This window comes from Mytilus edulis, chromosome 2 (genome assembly GCF_963676685.1).
Source record: "Mytilus edulis chromosome 2, xbMytEdul2.2, whole genome shotgun sequence".
NCBI classification, from domain to species: domain Eukaryota; kingdom Metazoa; phylum Mollusca; class Bivalvia; order Mytilida; family Mytilidae; genus Mytilus; species Mytilus edulis.
In genome coordinates, this window is record NC_092345.1 from 73,610,481 (window position 1) to 73,636,981 (window position 26,501).

General features: G+C 31.4%; 1 protein-coding gene across 1 annotated transcript; it reads left to right on the top strand.

The window, feature by feature from the left end:
- Positions 1-1,994: 1,994 nt before the first annotated feature.
- Positions 1,995-25,067, top strand: LOC139512903 (metallophosphoesterase MPPED2-like). Its single transcript, XM_071300864.1, has 7 exons — positions 1,995-2,121; positions 17,020-17,095; positions 18,820-19,098; positions 19,599-19,824; positions 21,489-21,604; positions 22,004-22,114; positions 24,765-25,067. The coding sequence occupies exons 2-7, from the start codon at positions 17,038-17,040 to the stop codon at positions 25,004-25,006; spliced, it is 1,032 nt and encodes a 343-aa protein (XP_071156965.1). The 5' UTR covers positions 1,995-2,121; positions 17,020-17,037; the 3' UTR covers positions 25,007-25,067.
- Positions 25,068-26,501: the final 1,434 nt, after the last annotated feature.

Below are 26,501 nucleotides of genomic sequence, written 5' to 3' on the forward strand. Positions count from 1 at the left end.
ACAGAAATTAACAACTGTATGTCATCGTACGGCCTTCACCAATGAGCAAAACCTATACCGCATAGTCAGCTATAAAAAGCCCCAAAATGACAATGTAAAACAGTTCAAACGAGAAAACTAATGGCCTAATTTATGAACAAAAAATGAACGAAAAACAAATACGTAACACATAAACAAACGGCAACCACTTAATAACAGTCTCCTGACTTGGGACAGGCACATACATACAGAATGTTGCGGGGTCCCAACCCTCCCCTAACCTTACACAGTGGTATAACAGTACACCATAAGAACGAACTTCAAAAAACAGTGGAAAAAGGCTTAACTCATCAGATGGATAAAAAAACAAGTGAACGTGGATAGGTACTTGTACATCCTAACTACAAAAAAACACTTAGTAAAGATCAGCTGACAGCTAGTTCAAAGCCACTAACAACTAATGAAAAAATCGTGTATCTAAGACTAAATTATCAATCCGTACACATTCAATATCCAATGGATTTAGTATAAGACGTATACTAAATAAATAAGTTTAAACTGTTGTCCAGGTTAACATTTTGTTCCGTCAATGTTTGAAGACTATATGGTGTCCTCTCGATATCGTTTGTTTAATTCTATAGATGATTTATTGTATCATTGACGGTATATTTCTAAGTAGCTGGACTCTACAGGGGATAATTATTGTGAACAATGATAAATGACGTCTACTTAGAGTTACAAAACGTAACAGTTAGATAGTAAAACAATAACCTTTTTGTACTAATTTTCAAATCAGTCCAAAACATTGCTGATATCAACCTATGATTTTTAAAACTTTCTTAAAATTCTTTTAAAATTAATTGATCGGCACTAATTTTTGAATGCATCCATTTACATTGCAAATATAAACCTATGATGTAACTTCAGAAAATTCTGGCAAAAATTGTACATTTGAGAGTGCTCACGATCAATGTAATTTTAATATAATTAATGTTTCCAAGAGGCATAACTCTTTAAAAAATAAATGATCGGCACTGATTTTCGAAAAACCCCTAACCATTACTAAAACATGTTAAAAACTTTGATGATTTTTTATAAAAAAAATCGAAAGAATTGTAAACGTGAGACCGGACGGATAAACGCACAGACTGACGGACGGAAGGACGAACGCCCGATATTTCCATTGACCCTGTAATGCGTTACGCGGTGTACAAAAATATATAAATGTACGATTTGCCTTTTTTTTTTTACGCCCACCAAATTTGGTCAAAAAGCTTTTTTTTTTCCGTCTTAATAGTCAATTAGTTAATTGTGTTACTCTCGCCTTCAAACAAACTGTCAATATTTTGCGACTCATAAAATTTTCTGCCGTACCAATATAAATTTGGGTGCTACGCCTCTGTATTTAGGTGCAATAAATATGTTTTAATCTGTATCTAAACCATGACAAATGTAACCAAAACCATGACGAATGTTATACTCTTAACTGAACCATGTCAATCGCGTAACCAAACCATACCAATTAGGATAATGATTTCTTGTCATTTAAATTACTCTGACATTGCCAAATAAGTAAAAAAAACTTTAAACATTTCTACATCTTATGGTATGTATTTGAAATAAATCAGTCATGTAGTAACTTGGACATATTTTTTTGAAAAATATTGATTTAAGTTGAAACAAGGATTTGTATAGTAAGACAAATCCTTGGTTGAAATGATCATTTAATTTTTTTTTAGTGGGAAATCACTTTTGTCCCGCACTGTAAGTACAATGATGACACTGATTATGTTGTTTTTACACGTGATGAAGTAGTATCAGGTTCTTTTGGAAGTGATATAAATTCGACTTCCCATTTTATTTTTATTTTTTAAATTAATTCAATCTTTAATGATCTTTAATAATTTATTCTATATTATGCGTGTTTAATATGCTTGTCTAACTACATGTGTGTATTGAATGCAATGAAAGAGCGACAACTCCAACAATTCTAATGACACAAAAAGTACAGGGAATCTAGGTTCTCTAACTGTTTAATGCAGGCTAATAAGTCATGTTCAGTTATGAACTTTTCGCTATTGAATCAAAACAAAAATAGAGATGATGATCATGTTTCTTTTTAAATGAAATTCGCTCAAAATAGTAAGTCAGGTTTTATTTTTTTTAAACGCTTAGTTTTCAAGAAATTAATTTAAAACATAACTGGACATGTTTTTTTTTCTCTCATAAAGCTGTTTATGAACATAATTAAACATAACTGGACATGTTTTTTCTCTCTCATAAAGCTGTTTATGAACATTTAATGCTAAGAACTTTAAAAAATGTTCTTCTGTTTTTCACACTTGTTTGTAATACATTTTTAATTTGATTCTCATCTAAAAAGATATCGTATATTCAATTATTAAATTATATTAATAAATATAGTTAATATTGAAAGAAAAATATTCTAAACCTCACCAGGATAGTTTCTACGATTTTGGAATCCGGGTCCGTTCGCGCCCATTCACGTTGGCACCCACTCATGTTTGTCCCCTTTCATTTTCGCACCCTACATGTTTGAACCCAAAGTCCGTTCTCACCCTACATTGTACATGTTCGCGCCCAATTTTAATTGGTTTTGTGTTTTTAAAATAACTTTGTAATCAAGCTTTGGCAAGTAGTATTCTTATAAGTATAATTGTTTTCATGGTCTCAAAATAAAGTGAGACAGCATTTTTTTTTTGTGTTGAATAAATCTTAATCATGTTTTGGATACCGGTAGTGTATTGTTAAAAAAATTATATTCCTTTCTAAATAAAGTGGAATTCTGTCAACGTTTTATTTTGTGTTGTCAATAACTGTTTATCATGATAAGATAAGATAAGATTTATTTTATTAAAGTGTCACCATCCATTACAATATCAATATATATATACACATAAAGTCATAAGAACCTAACATTTAAGTAAAAGGATGCCAGCCGAAAACGACTTATGAGACACTATCATTAAAGCAAACATCTAATACATACATAAAAGGACAGCTTTGTTACATTTAAAAAGTATTTCGTATTAAATAAAAAAAAAATAATAATAAAAAAAACATATATAATTTCTAGATGACACGTTTTCGTCAATAAAACATATGATAAAGGGAACTAGCTAAAAGAGGAACCATATTCTCATTACACATAAGATAACGAAGTTTTTCAATATCGCATAAATACTCAAAATCAACATTTAAAAGACAGGCTTTGGCATATAATTCATGTCTGATATCAGAGTAAAAACAACAAGTAAAAAGAAAGTGTTTTTCATCTTCAATTTGGCAACTATCACAAAAAATACATAAACGGTCTTGAAGAGGTTCTGGTGGTCTAGCATATCGACCTGTTTCAACTTTAAGTTGTAACGAACCAGCTCTGAATAATGACAAAATACGTCGGTGGCATCTATTATTAACTACCTTTACATAAGGCTCCGTACCAATACAAGTTTTAAACAATCTATAAAATCTTAATTTATTACCATTGACATTATTTTTATCATTCCATACTTCATGGTGCCAAGATTCTTTTTCAAAAGTTTGTATAGAGTCCCATACATTGCTCATATTAATTTCATCTTTTACATTTATAATCAAACTATATTTACGAGCTAACTGTAAAACCCTATAATCCCATGACGATTTTCTTCTAATCGCCCAGGTATGAACCTTTTTACATATATTACTGGTATTGTCACATTTAAGACGATTCCATAGTTTAAAAACTTCAACTTTTAGTAGTGCATCACCTGATAAAAAACCCATATCACCTCTAGCAGCTAAGTTGCTGCTTCTTTTGCTTAAGCCTAAGAAAAATTTACAAGCATTGTTTTGCAAATTATTTATACAATTATGTATAGTAATGCCCCATACACCAGAAGCATATGTAAAAATGGGTTTGACTAAAGTGTCATATAATTTAGTAAATACATCAAAATTCATACCACCAGTTTTACAAAATTTTGCTTTAATAACACCAAGAGCTCTATTAGCTGATTTAAACAATGCTTTGGCAATTATAGAATAATCTGAAAATTCATTCAAAAGTACACCAAGATATTTATAACAAGCTGCATATTCAAGACAAAGTTCACCACATTTGAACTGAAAATTACTTCTTAGTATAGATTTATTTCTAAAATGAACAATTTTGGTTTTGTTTTTATTTAGAGTTACATGTAATCTCCACTTTTCACACCACTTGTTTAAAATGTCCAACTGCTTTTGCAGTTTCTCTGCATCAGGTGCAATCTCATCAGCATATAATAACATAGAGACCATTATGTCATCTATTTGAATACCACAATTTGCTTCTTTAATATCTGAGACTAAATCATTTACATAGATAGAAAATAAAGTCGGTGATAAAACACAGCCTTGTTTTACACCAAGAGCAACAGGAAAAAAGGATGTCATAAAGTTATTTACTCTGACTGCACAATTGACATTACTGTATAAAGAAGTAATACAATTTAAAAATATACCGCTAATACCAATTTTTCTCAATTTAAATAGTAGACAGTCTCTATCAACGGTATCAAATGCTTTCTTTGCGTCAAAACATACAAATGTATCCTTTTTATACGACCGCAAATTTTGAAAAAATTTTCGTCGTATATTGCTATCACGTTGGCGTCAGCGTCGTCGTCGTCGTCGTCGTCGTCGTCGTCCGGCGTCCGAATACTTTTAGTTTTCGCACTCTAACTTTAGTAAAAGTGAATAGAAATCTATGAAATTTTAACACAAGGTTTATGACCATAAAAGGAAGGTTGGTATTGATTTTGGGAGTTTTGGTCCCAACATTTTAGGAATAAGGGGCCAAAAAGGGCACAAATAAGCATTTTCTTGGTTTTCGCACCATAACTTTAGTTTAAGTTAATAGAAATCTATGAAATTTTGACACAAGGTTTATGACCACAAAAGAAAGATTGGGATTGATTTTGGGAGTTTTGGTTTCAATAGTTTAGGAATAAGGGGCCAATAAAGGGCTCAAATAAGCATTTTTCTTGGTTTTTGCACAATAACCTTAGGTTAAGTAAATGGAAATCTATGAAATTTAAACACAATGTTTATGACCACAAAAGGAAGGTTGGTATTGATTTTGGGAGTTTAGGACCCAACAGATTAGGAATTAGGGGCCAAAAAGGGACCCAAATAAGCATTTTTCTTGGTTTTCGCACTATAATGTTAGTATAAGTAAATACAAATCTATGAAATTTAAACACAAGGCTTATGACCATAAAAGGAAGGTTGGTATTGATTTTGGGAGTTTTGGTCCCAACAGTTTAGGAAAAAGGGGCCCAAAGGGTCCAAAATTAAACTTTGTTTGATTTCATCAAAATTGAATAATTGGGGTTCTTTGATATGCCGAATCTAACTGTATATGTAGATTCTCAACTTTTGGTCCCGTTTTCAAATTGGTCTACATTAAGGTCCAAAGGGTCCAAAATTAAACTTAGTTTGATTTTGACAAAAAATGAATCGGTTGGGTTCTTTGATATGTTGAATCTAAAAATGTACTTAGATTCTTGATTATTGAAGTTTTTTTGGTCCAGTTTTCAAATTGGTCTACATTAAGGTCCAAAGGGTCCAAAATTAAACTTTGTTTGATTTCATCAAAAATTGAATCCTTGGGGTTCTTTGATATGCCAAATCTAACTGTGTATGTAGATTCTTCATTTTTGGTCCTGTTTTCAAATTTCAAATTCTACATTAAAGTCCAAAGGGTCCAAAATTAAACTAAGTTTGATTTTAACAAAAATTGAATTCTTGGGCCTCTTTGATATGCTGAATCTAAACATGTACTTAGATTTTTGATTATGGGCCCAGTTTTCAAGTTGGTCCAAATCAGGATCTAAAATTATTATATTAAGTATTGTGCAATAGCAAGTCTTTTCAATTGCACAGTATTGTGCAATGGCAAGAAATATCTAATTGCACAATATTGTGAAATAGCAAATTTTTTTTTAATTAGAGTTATCTTTCTTTGTCCAGAATAGTAAGCAAGAAATATCCTATTTGTGCAATAGCAAGAATTTTTTTTAATTGGAGTTATCTTTCTTTGTCCAGAATCAACTTAAATCTTTGTTATATACAATATACAATGTATATACACTTTTTACTACCAACTGATAAATTTAAATAATCTTTACCATTCAGTGATAACAAGCAGTTTTTTTACATCTTAATATTTTATGATGTATTTAAATGAGTAGTTATTGTTGCAAACTCCATTAGAAATTTGAATTGATATCAGTTTTGAAAAAGGGAAACGGGGATGTGAAAAAAAAGGGGGGGGGGTAAATTTTTCTCATTTCAGATTTCATAAATAAAAAGAAAATTTCTTCAAACATTTTTTTGAGAGGATTAATATTCAACAGCATAGTGATTTGCTCAAAGGCAAAAAAAACCTTTTAAGTTCATTAGACCACATTCATTCTGTGTCAGAAACCTATGCTGTGTCAACTATTTAATTTTAGATTTAAAAAGTTTGAAGAAGAAATCTTTAATTGATTTGTAAAATCTTGGCATTTGTTTTGTGTAAAAAAAAACCATGTAATGTCAAAAATTTGATCACAATCCAAATTCAGAGCTGTATCATGCTTGAATGTTTTGTCCATACTTGCCCCAACTGTTCAGGGTTCGACCTCTGCGGTCGTATAAAGCTGCGCCCTGCGGAGCACCTGGTTTGCATTTTTTCTACTTTTGACAATATTATCTAATACATAAACATGATCTGTACAGTTTCTACCTTTTCGAAAACTGTTCTGTTCATCACATAAAATTTCATTTTCATTAAACGCTTATTCAAAATGTCAGCAAAAATTTTACATGGGATAGATAAAATAGTTATACCTCTATATGACATAGGATCGAATTTACAACCACTATCATTTTTAGCTCACCTGGCCCGAAGGGCCAAGTGAGCTTTTCTCATCACTTGGCGTCCGTCGTCCGTCGTCGTCCGTCGTCGTCGTCCGTCGTCGTTAACTTTTACAAAAATCTTCTACTCTGAAACTACTGGGCCAAATCAAACCAAACTTGGCCACAATCATCATTGGGGTATCTAGTTTAAAAAATGTGTGGCGTGACCCGGTCAACCAACCAAGATGGCTGCCACGGCTAAAAATAGAACATAGGGGTAAAATGCAGTTTTTGGCTTATAACTCAAAAACCAAAGCATTTAGAGCAAATCTGACTTGGGGTAAAAATGTTTATCAGGTCAAGATCTATCTGCCCTGAAATTTTCAGATGAATCGGTCAATCGGTTGTTGGGTTGCTGCCCCTGAATTGGTAATTTTGAAGAAATTTTGCTGTTTTTGGTTATTATCTTGAATATTATTATAGTTAGAGATAAACTGTAAACAGCAATAATGTTCAGCAAAGTAAGATCTACAAATAAGTCAACATGACCAAAATGGTCAGTTGACCCGTTTAGGAGTTATTGCCCTTTATAGTCAATTTTTAACCATTTTTCGTTAATTAAAGTAATCTTTTACAAAAATCTTCTCCTCTGAAACTACTTGGCCAAATTAATCCAAACTTGGCCACAATCATCTTTGGGGTATCTAGTTTAAAAAATGTGTGGCGTGACCTTGTCAACCAACCAAGATGGCCGCCACGGCTAAAAATAGAACAAAGGGGTAAAATGCAGTTTTTGGCTTATAACTCAAAAACCAAAGCATTTTGAGGAAATCTGACAGGGGATAAAAATGTTTATCAGGTCAAGATCTATCTGCCTTAAAATTTTCAGATGAATCGGTCAATCGGTTGTTGGGTTGCTGCCCCTGAATTGGTAATTTTGAGGAAATTTTGCTGTTTTTGGTTATTATCTTGAATATTATTATAGATAGAGATAAACTGTAAACAGCAATAATGTTCAGCAAAGTAAGATCTACAAATAAGTCAACATGACCAAAATGGTCAGTTGACCCGTTTAGGAGTTATTGCCCTTTATAGTCAATTTTTAACCATTTTTCGTAAATTAAAGTAATCTTTTACAAAAATCTTCTCCTCTGAAACTACTTGGCCAAATTAATCCAAACTTGGCCACAATCATCTTTGGGGTATCTAGTTTAAAAAATGTGTGGCGTGACCTGGTCAACCAACCAAGATGGCCGCCACCGCTAAAAATAGAACATAGGGGTAAAATGCAGTTTTTGGCTTATAACCCAAAAACCAAAGCATTTTGAGGAAATCTGACAGGGGATAAAAATGTTTATCAGGTCAAGAACTATCTGCCCTGAAATTTTCAGATGAATCGGTCAATCGGTTGTTGGGTTGCTGCCCCTGAATTGGTAATTTTGAAGAAATTTTGCTGTTTTTGGTTATTATCTTGAATATTATTATAGTTAGAGATAAACTGTAAACAGCAATAATGTTCAGCAAAATAAGATCTACAAATAAGTCAACATGACCTAAATGGTCAATTGACCCCTTAAGGAGTTATTGCCCTTTATAGTCAATTTTTAACAATTTTCATTAATTTGGTAAATTTATGTAAATTTTTACCAAATATAGTTCTCTGTTACTAATGGGCAAAGTTCATGATAGATATAATTGTAAGAAGCAAAATCGTTCAGTAAAGTAAGAACTGCAAACACATCACCATCACCAAAATACAATTTTGTCATAAATCCATTTGTGTCCTTTGTTTAATATGCACATAGACCAAGGTGAGCGACACAGGCTCTTTAGAGCCTCTAGTTTGGAATAGGATTAATAATTCCATTTAACCATAAATCAGGCACTTTACCATTTTGAAAGCAGAACGAAATAAGTTTAAATAACAGGTCTATACATATGCTATTGCGTAAACTTTCCGCAGGAATATAGTCAAAACCGACGGCTTTATTCAATTTAGTCCTATTTACAGCGTCAATGACATCTTGTCTCGTAAGAGGGCAATTCAAAGTGTCACAGTTCCTAGTCGGGAAAACATGATTGTTTCCCTTTACCCAGTCTAAATGATTGTTATCAAAGTTGCCATTATCACCAGAATTAAATAGTTTTTCATAATCTGTTTTCCATTTGTCCAGGACAACATCTACATCACTTCTAAAGCCTTCATCTGTTTTTACTTTGAATGGAATGTTTTGGCGACGTTCATTCGCAATACCAATATTACCAATGTATTTCCAAAAGTCCCAAGTGTTATTACTTTGAAACAGTTTAGACAGATTATCCTGCTCCTTTAATTGAAATTTACGTTTAGTATTTCTATTTAGTTTATCGAACTGATTACGAATATTACAAAATTCCTGTTTTAGTTTACGTCTCAGATTAGTGCAGTTTTTGCATTTCAACCACTGCTTTTCTTTAATAGACACTTTATTCCCTAAGGAGGTAAGTTCTTCAGTCCAATATGGTTTTCGAAGCGATTTCTTCCTTTTATTCGAACTTGGTCCTGTTGGGGTCTTCAATAGGGGAACTGTGTCTTTCATCTCTTTTTCTATTAAAGTAACAAACTCTGTATATATGCACTATTAATGTCTTTATTTGTGACTAGTTCGTTTTCAATTTTGTCAATAGTATCTTGAATGTGTTTATTGTTATTTAGAAAGTTCAATGGGAAGCGTTTCAAATTGTACCTCGGTCTATCTGTATTTGGTGCTTGTCTCGTATCGCATGCAATGTCTTTCTTTACATTTACAGTCCAAACTATTGGTCCATGGTCCAGTATGGACTTTTCAAAGTTCAAACCAGTATCGACTCTAAGATTAGACATTAAATACACGTCACAGCTTGTACACATGTCTAACTGTTCATGAGGTGCAAAGACATAGTCAACAACTGACCGTCCACGCTTTGATACACAAGTGAAGTTGTTATTTCCATCAGCACGACCATTTAGCATACACAAGTTACAACTGGTCAAAAAGTCAATTAGAAGATCGCCGTACTTGTTACTAGAAACGTCAATTATTTCTCTGTCATTAATATCATCCACACCTTGTATGTAATCCTGCTCGCTCCCGCATCTAGAATTAACATCTCCACCAATATACACAAAGCCTTCATTTTGGTAGCAATAAACTTGTTGTAGCAGATCATTATAGAATTTTTCACCATCATTCAAACGACTTGACCCTTCCGGTGGTAAATAGCAAACACAGAAACATATATTATTTGAATCATCATATTTATGTGATAATTTAATCCACAAAATATCTTCCACTGAACTATCAAGAATTGAAACACTGAAATTATCCAAGACTTCAACTTTTATCAACACACCCACACCACCAGATCCTCTCTTCGTTTTTGCATTTTTAAACTTTCTATTATGGCCATACCATTGATAACCACTAATTTCAATATTATCATCCTTTTTTAAGAAGGTTTCACAAACACCAATTATATCCAAATTAAGGTAATTCAAAACACTTTCTCTAATCCTAGAATTATCAGAATTTTTATGTTTAGACCAACCATTTACGTTCCACACACCAAGCCTGACGTTTTCCTAGCTTGCTTTATTCGGGAGGATTCTACCACCAAAAACTTTGAAATTACGTTCTTTTCCAACCATTTTAAGAATTTGCCATAAATTGTTGTCATTGTTACACTGTAAATATACCTGACGCCTGACGCGTCCGGACGCGTTTAAAATTTGTACACTGCATGTTCAATATTTTAACGTCATATGTTCATGCTTAGAGACGTGTTCAAAATTTTAACGTTTGTGTTAACAATCCTAACATGTGTGTTCAGACACAGTGAACACCGGTGTTCAAATTCTGATCTAAAAAAGAAGATAATTGTTTGTCCGATTTTCTATCCTTCTAATTGGCAAATTTACAAAGAAATTCATTAAAAAATATGAATGTATACGCAGCATGATGATCTTGTGAATTTTTTACTAATAATTTAGTACTTGTGAAATATTAAACTTCCAAGCTGGCATATATGTATAGTTTATGAACTTATTTGATTATTATTAGTAGTTTTACTTATAAGTGACATAATTATGCATATCAATGAGGCCTGTTATGATGATATCGTAATAAAAATATGTCGATGTTTATCTTTTTTCATGATCCGTTCAGTTTATTAACATTACATGTTTAATCAGTGTTCAAATCGTTCGAAATTTTGAACACCTCGCGTTAAAAAAAAAAATATACCAGGGTACCAAATACCGGAAACAGATATCAGCTTGTGATTTAGGCGGTTAAACGAAGAATTGATACACATAAGGAAGAGAGCTTGAGAAGGGACTTCTATCCCACATGAACAGGAAAGAAGTGAGTAACAAGTTAGGGTAATCTCTATAGGTAGTCCCGATGGCTTCCTTGTTATTTTGTCAGATATATATTTGTCAAATATTCATAACTGTTATATCCAAATTTTCAATATTCAACATAAGACGAATTAAAGAACAGGATTTAGATTAAGCGTTAATAACTGTCAGCTTTGTTCTGATGATTTCCTAAACTGATGAATAACCAGTCTGTGATCGTCTGTCTGTTATACGGAATAAAGTTAATGATGATTTTTGACATCCACGTATATTAGCTGAACACTAAGTGTTAAGAACTCTAACATCAAGTGTTCAAAAATGAAACACAAAGGCATTAAAAACTGAACACCACACATTAAATTGATGAAACTAAGTGTTAAGAACTCTAACATCAAGTGTTCAAAAATGAAATACAAAGGCATTAAAAACTGAACACCACACATTTAATTGATGAACACTAAGTGTTAAGAACTCTAACATCAAGTGTTCAAAAGTGAAACACAAAGGCATTAAAACTGAACACCACACATTCAAATAATGAACACTAGTGTAAACATTTGGAACACCATTTTTGACTTAGAAAATGCATTCGGTTTTTTTTTATTTGCAGGAATCGTTAGATTGAAATGTTTGAATTAGAAACCGGTAGCCAATAATCCCACAAAGGTCATTTCTGCATGCTATAAAGTGTTGGAAAAAAGAAAGATGTCAAAAAGGTATAACAATATAGATATATATATATTAGCTTATGTAGGTGTATCATTTCTATATCTGTATACCTTAGGTCAAGAAATCGACTTTTGTAATTTATAATGTCAAAACTTGCATTTCACTGCCATAGACTATCAATTTGTACTTTAGTATATATCGAAATTAAAGCATAACAACCATTGCATAATTTGATGCTTTATGAAATTTAAAACTTTCTTCTAATAATTTTAAATTTTATTTTGCAGGATATATAGGTTCATAGACATTACTTGTTGTGGAGGATTTTGACATTGGAAGTTGATAACAACACTTAAAATGCCACCCAGTTGATAGCTTTAAGTGAAGACGCACTGAAAATTGGATCGTACAAGAACTGTTGGAATTTGCAAACTTTTAAACTTTCATTGTGACAAATATCTATATCATAAACTATCTTCTTATCACATTGACATGCTTTTTTGGTTAGGATACATATGATGTAGCAACTATCTTGTCATGTACATGTAGGGGGAAATCATTATTTGTGATATATTTAAGTCAGCCTAAAAACATTATGTATGTGATTTCACTGACTGTTACTTGTGATATCATAAGGTATTCTTGTGTACTTTTCTTACATATATGCTCATTTGATTATATAAAGAATTATTTGTTAAAATATGTTTTATTGTTGTATTTTGCCTGATTGAGTATAGTTTTTATAACAGTTTAATTAAGTTTAATTCTTATGGAAAATTATGTACGCTCAACAATAGAACATGTTCCACATTTGAACACCATCAATTTGAACACCTATGTCAAGTGTTCTGAATGTAAACGTCTGGTGTTCTGAATCTTAACATTTTGATTTTTAAACATGTTCTGTGTGTTCAAAAAGTGTTACATGGCTGTTGAACGCGTCGACGTATGAAGATTTTGAACATTCGGACACGTTAAATCGTTGAACACTAGTGTTAAGGTCTCTAACATCATGTGTTCAAAAATGAAACACAAAGGCATTAAAAACTGTACACCACATATTCATTTGATGAACACTAGTGTTAACATTTGGAACACCATTACGCGTTCAAAAAGTGTTACAAAAAAGCGTTCAAGCAGTGTTCTATTTATTAACACTTAGATTTACAGTGTACGCATTTCAGGTGTAAGATCATTTTCAATATAAACGTTTGCAAAATTCTTAGACTTTTTCAAACTGGATTTTGATTTCATAAGTTTTTGCTTTTGTTCAAATGTATCTACCGTTGCCTTTAGGTGTTAACCTTTTTGCCTGACTAACTTTGATGTCCGTTAGTTTTAATCCGTCTCGTAATAACTTATTAACAGTGTTCATCATGGCAGATGGATCATTTATCTCTATCGTACACGGGGTTAGGTTTTTAATAACAATGTTACATTTCTTATTATTTGCGGATGGTTTTGCAACTTCTGCGTAAGATTTCGTGAGTTTATCTAAATCAGATTTTATATTGCCTATGTCCTGATTTATTTGCTTTTTGAAGGTGGAGATTTCTTTACCAAATTCTTCATGCACGACCTTGCGTACAGCATCAGCTATCTTTTCCGATAATCCGTCCTCAAATTTCTTCTCCAGATTATCCATACGACTACTTAGAGAATCGAAAACTGAATTCACTTTCTCTGTCAAAGTATTAATTGCATATAAAACTGCTGACTCTGAGTTATTAGGATCGTCATTTTTAACCCTTTTGTTGTTGTTTTTCATCTCAGTTTCATTTTCGGGCCCATCTAAATTTTGCGAGGGTTTGCGTTTACGTTTATGTTTTGGTTAGTGTATTGCTATAACTTTTGTTTCATTGACTTGTTTCAAAATGAAGTGAGATTCTGACTACGTTTCTTTTTTTTTGTGTGTGTTGATTAAATTTTATCATGTATAGTAATATATAATAGTGTATTGTTTCATTATTTCAGATCAAAGGGACCAAGCTGTTAAAACAATTATCTTTTGTGTTTTTCATTTAAAATCTTCAATCTTTTACTCATACCAAGCTATAAATACATTTAGTATTTACACGAAAGCAATGAAAAACAACAATCATGATTTTCCAATTATTCAACTGGAATTTGAATTAAAATTGGGCGCGAACGTGTAGAGTGTGAACGGACCTTGGGTGCGAACGTGCGAGGTGCGAACGTGTAGGGTGCGAAAATATATTGGGCGCGAACGGACCTGATACAACGGATTTGGACGGGACGTAGTATAAATAAATCGGCATTGAACTTTTTGTTCAAAGTCGAAATTTTGACATTTCAAATCTTAAAATCTCTGTGAGTAATCATTTTTTTATACGACCGCAAAATTTGAAAAATTTTTCGTCGTATATTGCTATCACGTTGGCGTCGTCGTCGTCGTCGTCGTCGTCGTCATCCGAATACTTTTAGTTTTCGCACTCTAACTTTAGTAAAAGTGAATAGAAATCTATGAAATTTTAACATAAGGTTTATGACCACAAAAGGAAGGTTGGGATTGATTTTGGGAGTTTTGGTCCCAACATTTTAAGAATAAGGGGCCAAAAAGGGCCCAAATAAGCATTTTCTTGGTTTTCGCACTATAACTTTAGTTTAAGTTAATAGAAATCTATGAAATTTTGACACAAGGTTTATGACCACAAAAGAAAGGTTGGGATTGATTTTGGGAGTTTTGGTTCCAACAGTTTAGGAATTAAGGGCAAAAAAAGGGCCCAAATAAGCATTATTCTTGGTTTTCGCACAATAACTTTAGTTTAAGTAAATAGAAATCTATGAAATTTAAACACAAGGTTTATGACCATAAAAGGAAGGTTGGTATTGATTTTGGGAGTTTTGGTCCCAACAGTTTAGGAATAAAGGGCCCAAAGGGTCCAAATTAAACTTTGTTTGATTTCATCAAAAATTGAATAATTGGGGTTCTTTGGTATGCCGAATCTAACTGTGTATGCAGATTCTTAATTTTTGGTCCCGTTTTCAAATTGGTCTACATTAAGGTCCAAAGGGTCCAAAATTAAACTTAGTTTGATTTTAACAAAAATTGAATCCTGGGGGTTGTTTGATATGCTGAATTTAGAAATGTACTTAGATTTTTAATTATTGGCCTAGTTTTCAAGTTGGTCCAAATGGGGGTCCAAAATTAAACTTTGTTCATCAAAAATTGAATAAATGGGTTCTTTGATATGCCAAATCTAACTGTGTATGTAGATTCTTAATTTTTGGTCCAGTTTTCAAATGGTCTACATTAAGGTCCAAAGGGTCCAAAATTAAACTAAGTTTGATTTTAACAAAAATTTAATTCTTGGGCTTATTTGATATGCTTTATCTAAATATGTACTTTGATTTTTGATTATGGGCCCAGTTTTCAAGTTGGTCCAAATCAGGATTCCATATCAAGTATTGTGCAATAGCAAGAAATTTTCAATTGCACAGTATTGCACAATAGCAAGAAATATCTAATTGCACAATATTGTGCAATAGCAATTAATTTTCAATTGGAGTTATCTTTCTTTGTATAGAATAGAAGTTGATAATATATGTTGGAAATTTGCCAGACATGACTATGATGTCATTTTCTATTTTTATTTGCCAATAACTTTATGTAAATAACTTCATTGGAAATTTGCCAATATAAAATGTTGCTGATGAAGCTTTTTTTCCTTATCTTATCTAAAATGTTTTTAGATAATGTATGTTGGACATTTGCCAGACATGACTATGATGTCATTTTCTATTTTTATTTGCCAATAACTTTATGTAAATAACTTCATTGGAAATTTGCCAATATAAAATGTTGCTGATGAAGTTTTTTTTATTGTTTTATACAATAAACAATGTATATTCACTTTTACTACCAACCAATCTTTACCATTCAGTGATAACAAGCACTTTATTTTACATTTTAATATTTTATGATGTATTTAAAAGAGTAGTTATTGTTGCAAACTCCATTAGAAATTTGAATTGATATCAGTTTTGGAAAAAGGGAAACGGGGATGTGAAAAAAAAGGGGGGGGTTTAAATTTTTCTCATTTCAGATTTCATAAATAAAAAGAAAATTTCTTCAAACATTTTTTTGAGAGGATTAATATTCAACAGCATAGTGAATTGCTCAAAGGCAAAAAAATATTTTAAGTTCATTAGACCACATTCATTCTGTGTCAGAAACCTATGCTGTGTCAACTATTTAATTTTAGATTTAAAAAGTTTGAAGAAGAAATCTTTAATTGATTTGTAAAATCTTGACATTTGTTTTGTGTAAAAAAAAACATGTAATGTCAAAAATTTGATCACAATCCAAATTCAGAGCTGTATCACGCTTGAATGTTTTGTCCATACTTGCCCCAACTGTTCAGGGTTCGACCTCTGCGGTCGTATAAAGCTGCGCCCTGCGGAGCACCTGGTTTTCACTTATTGCAATAATTTCCAGGTATATTCACATTTTATTCCTGATCATATGACATTAAGTTATAAAACTAGAGGCAGTTACGTGTAGCCTTCGAACGCCAATCATGCTTTAAGATATTGATTTTATATTTGGTTAATTTTATCGTGACAAGTTTCAGATCAAGTTCGAAATTTGTTCGTGTTTGAAGATTTTGTGCAGAGTTATGGTCCTTTGACTTATAAAATTTACTAAAATAATCAGTTTTCCACACTTTTTTTTGTCATGCTTTAAGATATTGATTAGATAGTTGGTATATAGTTTCATCATGACAAGTTACAGTTCAAGTTTGAATTTGGGTCAAGTGACTCCAGTCAGAAGATTTTGGACAGAGTTTTGGTCCTTGGACTTAATAAAATATCAGTTTTCATAACTTTTTTTTGTCATGCTTGAAGATTTTGACTTTATATTTGTTACAAATATAGATTACACCATGTCAAGTTATAGATCAAGTAAGATTTTTTTCCCAATACAATGAAATTTCAACCGGTTATATATATATGACTCAGATGTACTTATAAATATAATTATTTTCTGTGAATGTATCTTGCATTGATTTGTAGGATCCTTTTATTCATTAAATAAATGTATAATGACATTAATTATGATTGATTAATTTTTATATTTGTAGGTTGAAAACAATGCAACTATGTTTAATTCATTAAAGAATATGATGTTTGGAAATGAGAAATCGGAAGAGTCTGCAGGTTGGATTTTTTTTTACAAATAAATGCATACAATAATAACACACTTCAATGTATTAATTTGATTGTCTTTCTACCTACATGTACATACTATACTGTAATGAATCTTCTTCTGCTTTCGTTTTATTAAAGGCCGTAGAAATCTGGTATGCAATGTTGTGCATTAATTTGATTTCACATAATGTCAAAGTGCAAATAATAATTAAAGAAAAGATAAGGTGTTTGTTTATTCCCCTCAGCTAGCAAGGAAAGGAGGATTTTAATGTACCCTTGTCCTTCCTACTGTCAATCTCTTAGTCTTTCTGTCCTTCTTTACATCCACTTCCATTTTTCACTCCCACACTCTAGACTACATTAAGTTTATCCCATCTAAATTTTATGAAACTTATACACAATGCTAGGACAAAATGTAAAAACCTAAAACTAGCAAACACTGTAAATTATGGCAGTCAGTCACTTAATGAACTCTAAAGTCATGCCCCTTTCTAACTTAGTAAATAGCTAGAGTGCAGAAGTCAACAAATTTTGACAAAACAATTTTTAAAATGAATAGTAAGTTTAGATTTTAGAACTTATCATTCAACTAAATGATATCAACTTTATCTTTAATTTATATCTTTCCCGACATGCTTATTATTTTTTTTCCATTGAAAAGACAATTATGCACACTTTAAACAAATGTTGAAGTCCTCAATTGTTCAATATTTTAAAGGAGAAGGTCCAATAAAGGCTGATTTTGGCCTGAAATTGAGGATGAAAACCGGTTCATGTCCTACAAACATTTCCTGTTTTGTGATTAAATTCTTTAATGCAGGCTTGAAATAAGGTAACAATATATTTGGTCTGCAGGTAGACCTACATATATTCTCTGAAATTTATTTATGTTTTGGTGTAAAGATTACATAAAATGCATTCAAAACTTTAAAAATTGAAGTTATCTTCCTTTATCCAGAATTTAAGGGGGTTCGCGGGTCTAAATCATTTATATAGGATTTCTCTATATTTTTCTATAAATGAACTTTATCTTATAGTTAATAGAAAAATAAAATAAAAAAGTAGGGTCACCGTTCATTTGCGCTCACAATCTGCCTTCGAAAGAAGCATACATTTTGGTAAAGGTGGTTTTTTTCTGTTGAAGTAATAGGAGAAATAAAGGTAATATCGAAATAAAATAAAGAAATTTATTACAGAAATCGCTAAAATTTTACAATAATTTAGTTTAAGTACAGCTTATATGGAAATTATATTAAAAAAGATAGGTAACCGATGATTTGAAAAAGATATTTCAATTTTAGAGCCAAAAAATGGCATTTTTCCACCAAAGGGAGATAATTTGGAACTTTTTCAATGATGTATACATTTTGAAAGTCATCTGGGACCAACACGAATTGATTGTTTTGAATGATTTTTGTACCATATGATAAAGTAACAGCTACAAAAGGAAATAAATAAAATTTGTAATGAAAAACAAATGTTTGATTTTTTCCTGAAATTTTTATACCCTCGAGCCTCCTTTAGTTGAATCAACTACAACCAATGCTTCAAATTTATGTAATGCAATATTTGATTTTACTTCCCACTGATTAAAGCAATCTTTAGTGATTCTTTACCAAGGAGTGCTTACAAGCACTTTGATAGATGGTGAGACATACCATTTCTCTTACCATGCTTACTGGCATAGCTTGCGGTTTGTGTTGTATAACACTTTTTAATGTGTCTATTTTTAGATGGACCTGTAATCATCCAGGTGGATTCCATGTCCAAAAATGCAAACAAAGTGTGGGACAAGATGAAAGTCAAACAAAATCAAAAGAAAGTTAAACATATGGATCCAAAGACACCAATCACAGAAGATAAAATCCGCTTTGTTTGTATATCAGATACACATTCTAAAATTGAGTTTTGTACCAAAGATTTTGTCCCTGATGGGGATGTTCTCTTGCATGCTGGTGACATCACCAATGTTGGTCAACCAAAAGAAATAAAGCAGTTTAATGATTATTTAGGTATACGTATAGTATGAAAATAAACTATTATGATAGAGTGTTTAGCAAACTACTCAATGGTCTATCCAATTTAACATTTTAATGACAAATTTATTATGACATGACAGGATTGCTTCCCTTAGAACATGTGGTAGATACTTAGCCAGCCGTAAGCAGTTGATCTAGGAAAATACTTCTTAAGCTCAGTTGGATAACAAGCTGCTATGTAGCACAGAGGTCTAGGGTTCGAGTCCTTGTGGACGAAATTCATGCTCTCTGGTTACAATGAAAAGAACGAGTAAATAGCCTACGGCCCACACCATTCAACACTTAGAAAACTCAATACTGTATAAATCAGCTATAAAAGGTCCCAAAATGAGAAGTGCAAATCAATTCAAAAGAGAAATTTATTAGAACTATGTTCTTTTATATATATTTTTTAAATTGTTTCAAAGATGGATGACTAAAGCTTGAGTGGAATTGTGTGAATTGGATGATCCTTAACTTATTTTTCATTTCAGCTACACTTCCACATAAACATAAAGTTCTAATAGCAGGCAACCATGATTTAACGTTTGATGACTCAATGGAAGAGAAACTTAACAGATGGCATATAAAAAAAGAAAAAGTGAAAAAATTTCTAGAGGAAAATGGAGTGAATAAGGTTAAGGAACTGCTGACTAACTGTGTATACTTAGAAGATTCTATGGTAACATTGTATGGTATCAACATTTATGGATCCCCTTGGTTAGTAAAAGGACTGGAGTTCTCCTTGAAATAACTTCTTTGACATATCCTTTCTTTATACTAGGTGCCTGCTGTCTGTTGTCATGGCTTGTTGTCTATTAACTTTTTTAAAGATCATCTCCTCTGAAACTACTGGGCTAAATTAAACCAAACTAATCAACAATCATCATTGAAGCAGGGCTTCCAAAACGGTCATATATTCCGGTCATTTGTATAATGTCCGGTAAAAGTCCGGCTGGTTAAAGAATGAAACGGTCATATTGTTTTTAGTTTTCAAGGCTTTTTCGGTTATTTTATCATAATTCACGATCTTTTTGACCCAACCTTTTGCCTTTAACATCAACACATTTCCGGTCATAAAAGTGACATGATGATTAATTACTATCAAAACAACCCCTACTTCAATACCTTCTAATTTTAATCAAGACTTATTAGTTGTTGGACAGCTGAAATCTACCTGTTCAGGTGACAGGTGAACTATTTTCAGTACCGGACATCGTATAAATTAACAGTCTATTCACAATTATTTTCTTACATTTCAGCGGTTTGTATCCAATTGATTTAGTCCAAAAGATTAAAATTATAAGAAATTAGTTTTATCAACACGATTTGATGAAAAATTAAAAAAGGTTTTAAATGAAAAATCGTCAGAACTACATTGTATGAACTAGAACACGTGTACGCATGTGCACAGGTGGGAAAATTAATTATGCATCCTACATTTTTTTTAAAATGCTAAAATTATCATTGATACCTGTATATAACATTCATTTCAAGTATTTTGTTCAAGAAATAACGTGGAAAGAGCTTGATTGAAGTATCTAGTTTAAAATGTATGTCAAAGGATTATGCTTGCCCAATATGGTGTCTAGACTAAAATACACATGAAATAGGGATAAATATTATCTAGCCTATGCATTGTTAATGGTTTAAGACTTTTTGTAAGTTGGATATACATAGATTTTAGAAGGTTATAAAGCAAATATGAGAATTTGGGTCAAATCAGTGAACATAGATTTGACAGCTAATGCCCCTTTAATGATGATTTCTACATTTTTTTTTGGTTGCTTTTTGTCTATTATCTTCAAAAGGATAATAGATACATAGAAACTTTAAAACTTTAAAAAGAAAAATGATCAGTAAGACAAGAGCTACAAAAAGTCAATATTGCAGAAATCTTCAGGATTTTTTCGTCCCGAAATGAAGGTTTTTATTTGTGCATTTTTGTCTTTTTGTTTTGTTTTGAAATTATGATAGAAAGAGAGAATTTAAGAGAGCAATACTGATGTAAAAATTAGATGAATTATGATGGTATAAGTTATATGACCTATATAGTCTGTTATTTTCTTATATTTCCCCTGTTTACATTTTACGAACATCAACCCCATACTGCTAGCTAGGACTGTTTTGAATTTACAGTTAGACTAGGCCTTAGGGTCATACAAACTTTGTACACGATTATCATACTCAGACTCAGAACTTCACTAATCAAAGTAGAATTTTAGTGACCAATAAAAGGTTCAGACTTCATGTTTTGAGCACAATTTTTTGTACTTTAAGTACTGAATGTAGGCACTGAGCGAGTTGTATTTATGTCTTATGGTTAAGATGTCAAGAATATTGTTTATGTATTTCTTATGGAAATCGTGCATTTTTTGTTGTAGGCAGCCATGGTTTGGTGACTGGGGTTTTAATTTAGAAAGAGGGGAAGAAATGTTAGAGAAATGGAACTGGATTCCTGAGAGAACAGATATACTGATAACACATGGTCCTCCTGTTGGTAAGATAGATGTGTTAGGCTAGAAATTTTAAATTCCTTTAAACTGAATGAAAAACTTAAAACCACCGTATAGCAGGTTATTTTTGTGGATGTAAAATTTGGTGAATTTCATTGAATAAGCTATATGAAATATTTTGGTGGTTATTATTTTGGCAGATTTAATACTTTTATTTTTACCTTTGCATGAGCCGTTTTTAATTGGCGGAATTTATTTTGGCGATTTTTTTCTATCTGTGAAAATAAGCAAAAATTTGCACCCCCCAAAAAATAACCCCCCTATACTGTATTAGTAAAACAATTTAGCAAATGTTCAAGAGGAAACTTTATAAGATTACAAACAAATACATGTAATTAAATGCATGACCTTTATATGAATAATTACAAAGTGGTATGTTTCAGGGTATGGAGATTTATGTTCTGATGGCTGTAGAGCTGGCTGTGTAGAGTTACTAAATACCATACAGAAAAGAGTAAAACCCCTGTATCATATATCTGGACATATACATGAAGGTAATTTACACAAAATTAAAGAAAAACTGTAAGAAAGCAGATGCAATTATATTTTTCGTCCCCTACTGACTTTTCAATGAGGACTTTAGGTTTACACTCCATTCATCTGTCTGTATGTCCATCCATCAGTCTGGCAAATCAGTTTTCCACACTTTTTTCTGTATGCTTCTAGATATTGATATTTGAAATATAGTTTTTACCTTGACCAGTTACTGATCAAATTAAAATTTTGTTCCAGTCTGAAGATTTTGTGCAGAGTTATGGTCCTAAGACTTTGAAAATTCATGCAAATAATCAGATTTCCACACTTGTTTATACCCTAGCTTGCTATAGCAGATGGGGCATGAACTCATGCTCTTGTCTATCTGTATGTACGTCCCAAAATCAGTTTCCATTCTCAAAATTTACTTTTTTTTTATAATTCTTTATTTTGTTTTTCTTCATCTCATACAATTTATATATGCATTTTTTTCTATAAAGAAGAATACAATACATGTTTATTCATTTTGACCTGTCAGTGTCAGTGCTTATATTAACATACCCCTTCCTATACAAAATAAACCCCAAAAAACAAAATACAAAAAAACAAAAACAAAAAACAAAACAAAACAAAACAAAACAAAAAAAACAAAAACAAAAACCAACAAGAACAAAAAAAACAGAACAAAAAAAACAGAAAAAAACAAAAAGTACAAAAAATCAATCAAACAAGAAATAAATACAATAAAATAAATATAAAAAATTTACTTGACCTAAAACTTAAATAATGATTATTACCACAATAAAACAGATCAAGTTTGAATTTTTGTGGTATCATGTTTACCTTTCTAAAGTAATGCCCCTTTACAAATGGAAAAATGGTAAATTTTTTGTTTCTAAGTTTGCCTCAAACAAATTTTATGAATCTTATACACAATGTCTATAACCACAACATACGGATGAAGTTTAAATTTTTAAGGCGTCACTTTTACCATTTTAAAAGCAAGAGATATTTAGGTTCAGTCTGTAGTTATTGTTTTGTTAGATATTAATAACTTTGTCAAACCTCCATGGAATTTTATGAAGTTTGGACAGAAGCTTGTAAAGACCAGAGCAACATTTTGACATATTTCAATTTTTCTTGATTTTTCATTTTTCTATATTCTACTGATAAATGGACTGTTTTAACAGTTAACATTCAGATTCAGTCTGAGGTAAAAGTTATTCAGTCGTTTATAACTTTGTCAAACGCTTCATTGAATTTTAAGAAATTTGAATAGATGCTAAAATCAGCTTGATAATGTTAAAAAAAACAGTATCCAGAGCAAAATTTCAGAAATATTTATTTTCATTTTTCTGTAATAATGATAAATGAACTTGGTTAAGTTCACAATTAACTCATAGATATATTCTGAGGTTAAAGTTTGTTACAAACCAAATACTTTGTCAAACTTAAAAATTTTATGAAAAGTTTTTTTTAGTCAGGTTGTCTCCCTGAGCAGTGCTAACAGTATTTCTAGTTGATCATATAAATTCATTTAAGGAAGTTAGCTGCTCAATTTCAAATTAAATAACTTTCCATAACACTAGTATATATTGATAGGGGGATTAATTAAGGAATCAAAAAAGCGAAAAAAAAATATAGGGGTAAATGTGCTTATTTTCGAGATATTAGCCATTGGAATTTTGGCGTGAAAATGTTTTCTCTTGATTTTTCATAGCTTTATCATTGACCAGTTAAAGTTCTCAAAAACTATTAAAAAATAAATAAGATATTGTAAGACTTTTACAAATGGCTTATAATTATACATGTAAAAGATTTATATAAAGAAAAATGGGGGTCCATGGGCCAATTTTTTTAAGACATTCATCAATTTTCAAAAATCTGACAAAAATTCCATAACATGACAAGCAAACATCCTTAAGGATGCACTCCTGTAATTTGATTATAGAGAATGCAATTTCTCATATGAACTCCTTAAACAACTAAAACTGTGCCACTTTTACTGTTAAGTTTGGTCAAAAATTATATTTTAGAATGGATATTCATATGCACTTTTGTTTTTTTCAAAGGTCAAAATATAGGACTCGGCAGCATATTTTCATCTTTTATATGCCTCAAACTTATAAGAGTTTAATCTTGTACTTAAATTCTATACTACCTCTTCCTTCACTTTGGGTCTGCGTCAGAATTCAATTTAGCCGCAATGAATATGTATTTATCCTAGTAACATTCCCAGGTTTTGTCTCTACAAGATGATACATAGAGATCATAGCTGAGAATTAGTAGGTAAACTATACAAAATATCAATGAATATTATATATCTACCTAAAAGAGGCGTGGTTTGTGAAACAGTGGTATGTGCAAAGTGCAACCTTCAATCATATGGTAGATCTTAAAGGGTGATTGAAGTAGCATGCACCAGCTGGCATGCACTCATGACAAAGCTCCTTTTTCGCCATGGCATTGTTAGTTTGTTTTCCATTTATGAGTTTGAATATCCAATTGGTATCTTTCATATCCAACTAGAGATTGAGCCTTAAAATTTTTAGTATGAATCATGTTATTTTACAAATGAAATTTACTGCAAGAAATATCTAGATCATGAAAATGAATAAGTTTCAAGAATTTATTTTGTGTTATATAGAATTATTCCAATTTTCGTTATAGGATATGGTGTAACCTCAGATGGATTTACCACATACATCAATGCCTCCACTTGTACTTTACGTTATAAACCTGACAATCCACCAATAGTATTTGACTTTCCCATTCCTGAAGGTCATTCTAAACAGGAAGTTATAGATTTGACTGTTACACAGTTTGGCACACAAGATAACAAAACAACCAAGATAGATTCAGATGATGATTTAGTGGAATTTAAAGAGGATCCTGTAAAAGATAGTGCTTAGTTCAACCTATTTATCTTAGTTTTAGAAGAGATATACAGTTCATGTTAAATTGAAGGGAAAAGGATTTAAAGGAAATTAAAAAACAAAATTATATTCAAGTTTAGGAAGCAAAAATATGGTTTCATTGTTTTAAAATATGATAAGAATATGTCTAAACTGTCTGATAGCAGCAGCATGCAAAAGTGTTAATTTAAGCTGGTTGGCCATGAACTAGAATTGATTTTGATAAGTAGAACAAAAGTTTGTAGGAACAATAGTGAAAGTTATAAGGTTTCTTATCCTTATCCATTCATTTGATGTTAAACATTTTCAATGGTTTCCTAAAATTAAAGAATCAGATTACTTAAATCTTTTGATGTGAAAAAAGTAAAATAATGAAATTGATTTTCTAGATTGTAATTATGCTTCTGCTATCATACATAGACAATAATCTCGTTCAGAAAATATGTCACACAATGAATCCAGCATTGAGGTTTTTCAATTGTTGGAGGTAAAATTTATTGTAATTATTTTTATTAGAAAATTGATACATAGAGGATGATGTCTCTATAATGGTTGATAACCTATAAAAAATGAAAGCAGACAATATTACAATTGTTGTGTAATATGTTGTTTTTTTTTGCTTTTTTATTCAATTTTAATTGAACTTTGCTTACTGTTTGCAAAAGTTTTGTTGACCATTCCTTTAGATGTTGAGAAGCAATTTTGGTTATAAGCTGAAAAGAATTCTGTGTTAATGGTTTAGGTTCCAAATTAATGGACTCTATGTTATCCTTTGTTTGTTTTTTTGGCAGAACTTTAAGATGATAAAGTTAGATATATTATAGATATTTTTATTAAAGCATGCGGGGGACCTAGTTTAACATAGGACCCTATGGGAAATGCATACAAATGACTTATTTTAGAGAACCACTAAATGGAATGAAACCAAACATAGTATGAATGTTTCTAATGAGATGCTTACCAAGTGTTGTTACTTTGTAGCTGATCCATCTTCCAAGATGGCCGCCAGTAAGAGGCTTAGTTTAACATAGGACCCTATGGGAAATGCATACAAAAGTCTTCTTCTAGAGAACCACTGAATTGAATGAATGCTCCTTTCCTTATCAGGTGCTGGCCAAGTGTTGATAATTTGTAGCCAAATTTTATCTTTTTTTTATATGATTTCAAAAACCCAAGTAGAGTCAGGTGAGCGATACAGGCTCTTGAGAGCCTCTAGTTTGTTGGTTTTTATTAATTTGTAGTTTTCCAGGTCAAAGATATCATAAACACAATAAGTGATAGACTTTATACTCTGTAATGATTAATTCTAATAAACACCCTAATTTGAAACTATTTACAACATTTGATAGATTAAATCTTTTAAATTCACCAAATAATTATGATGCAAAGACTTTAAAATGTATTCCAAGTTAGAGTTTTGTGGTTCACCAAATATACACATGTCAAAGTTGATGTGAGACATGTTGTGATATGGAGGTATAATTTTGTTAGT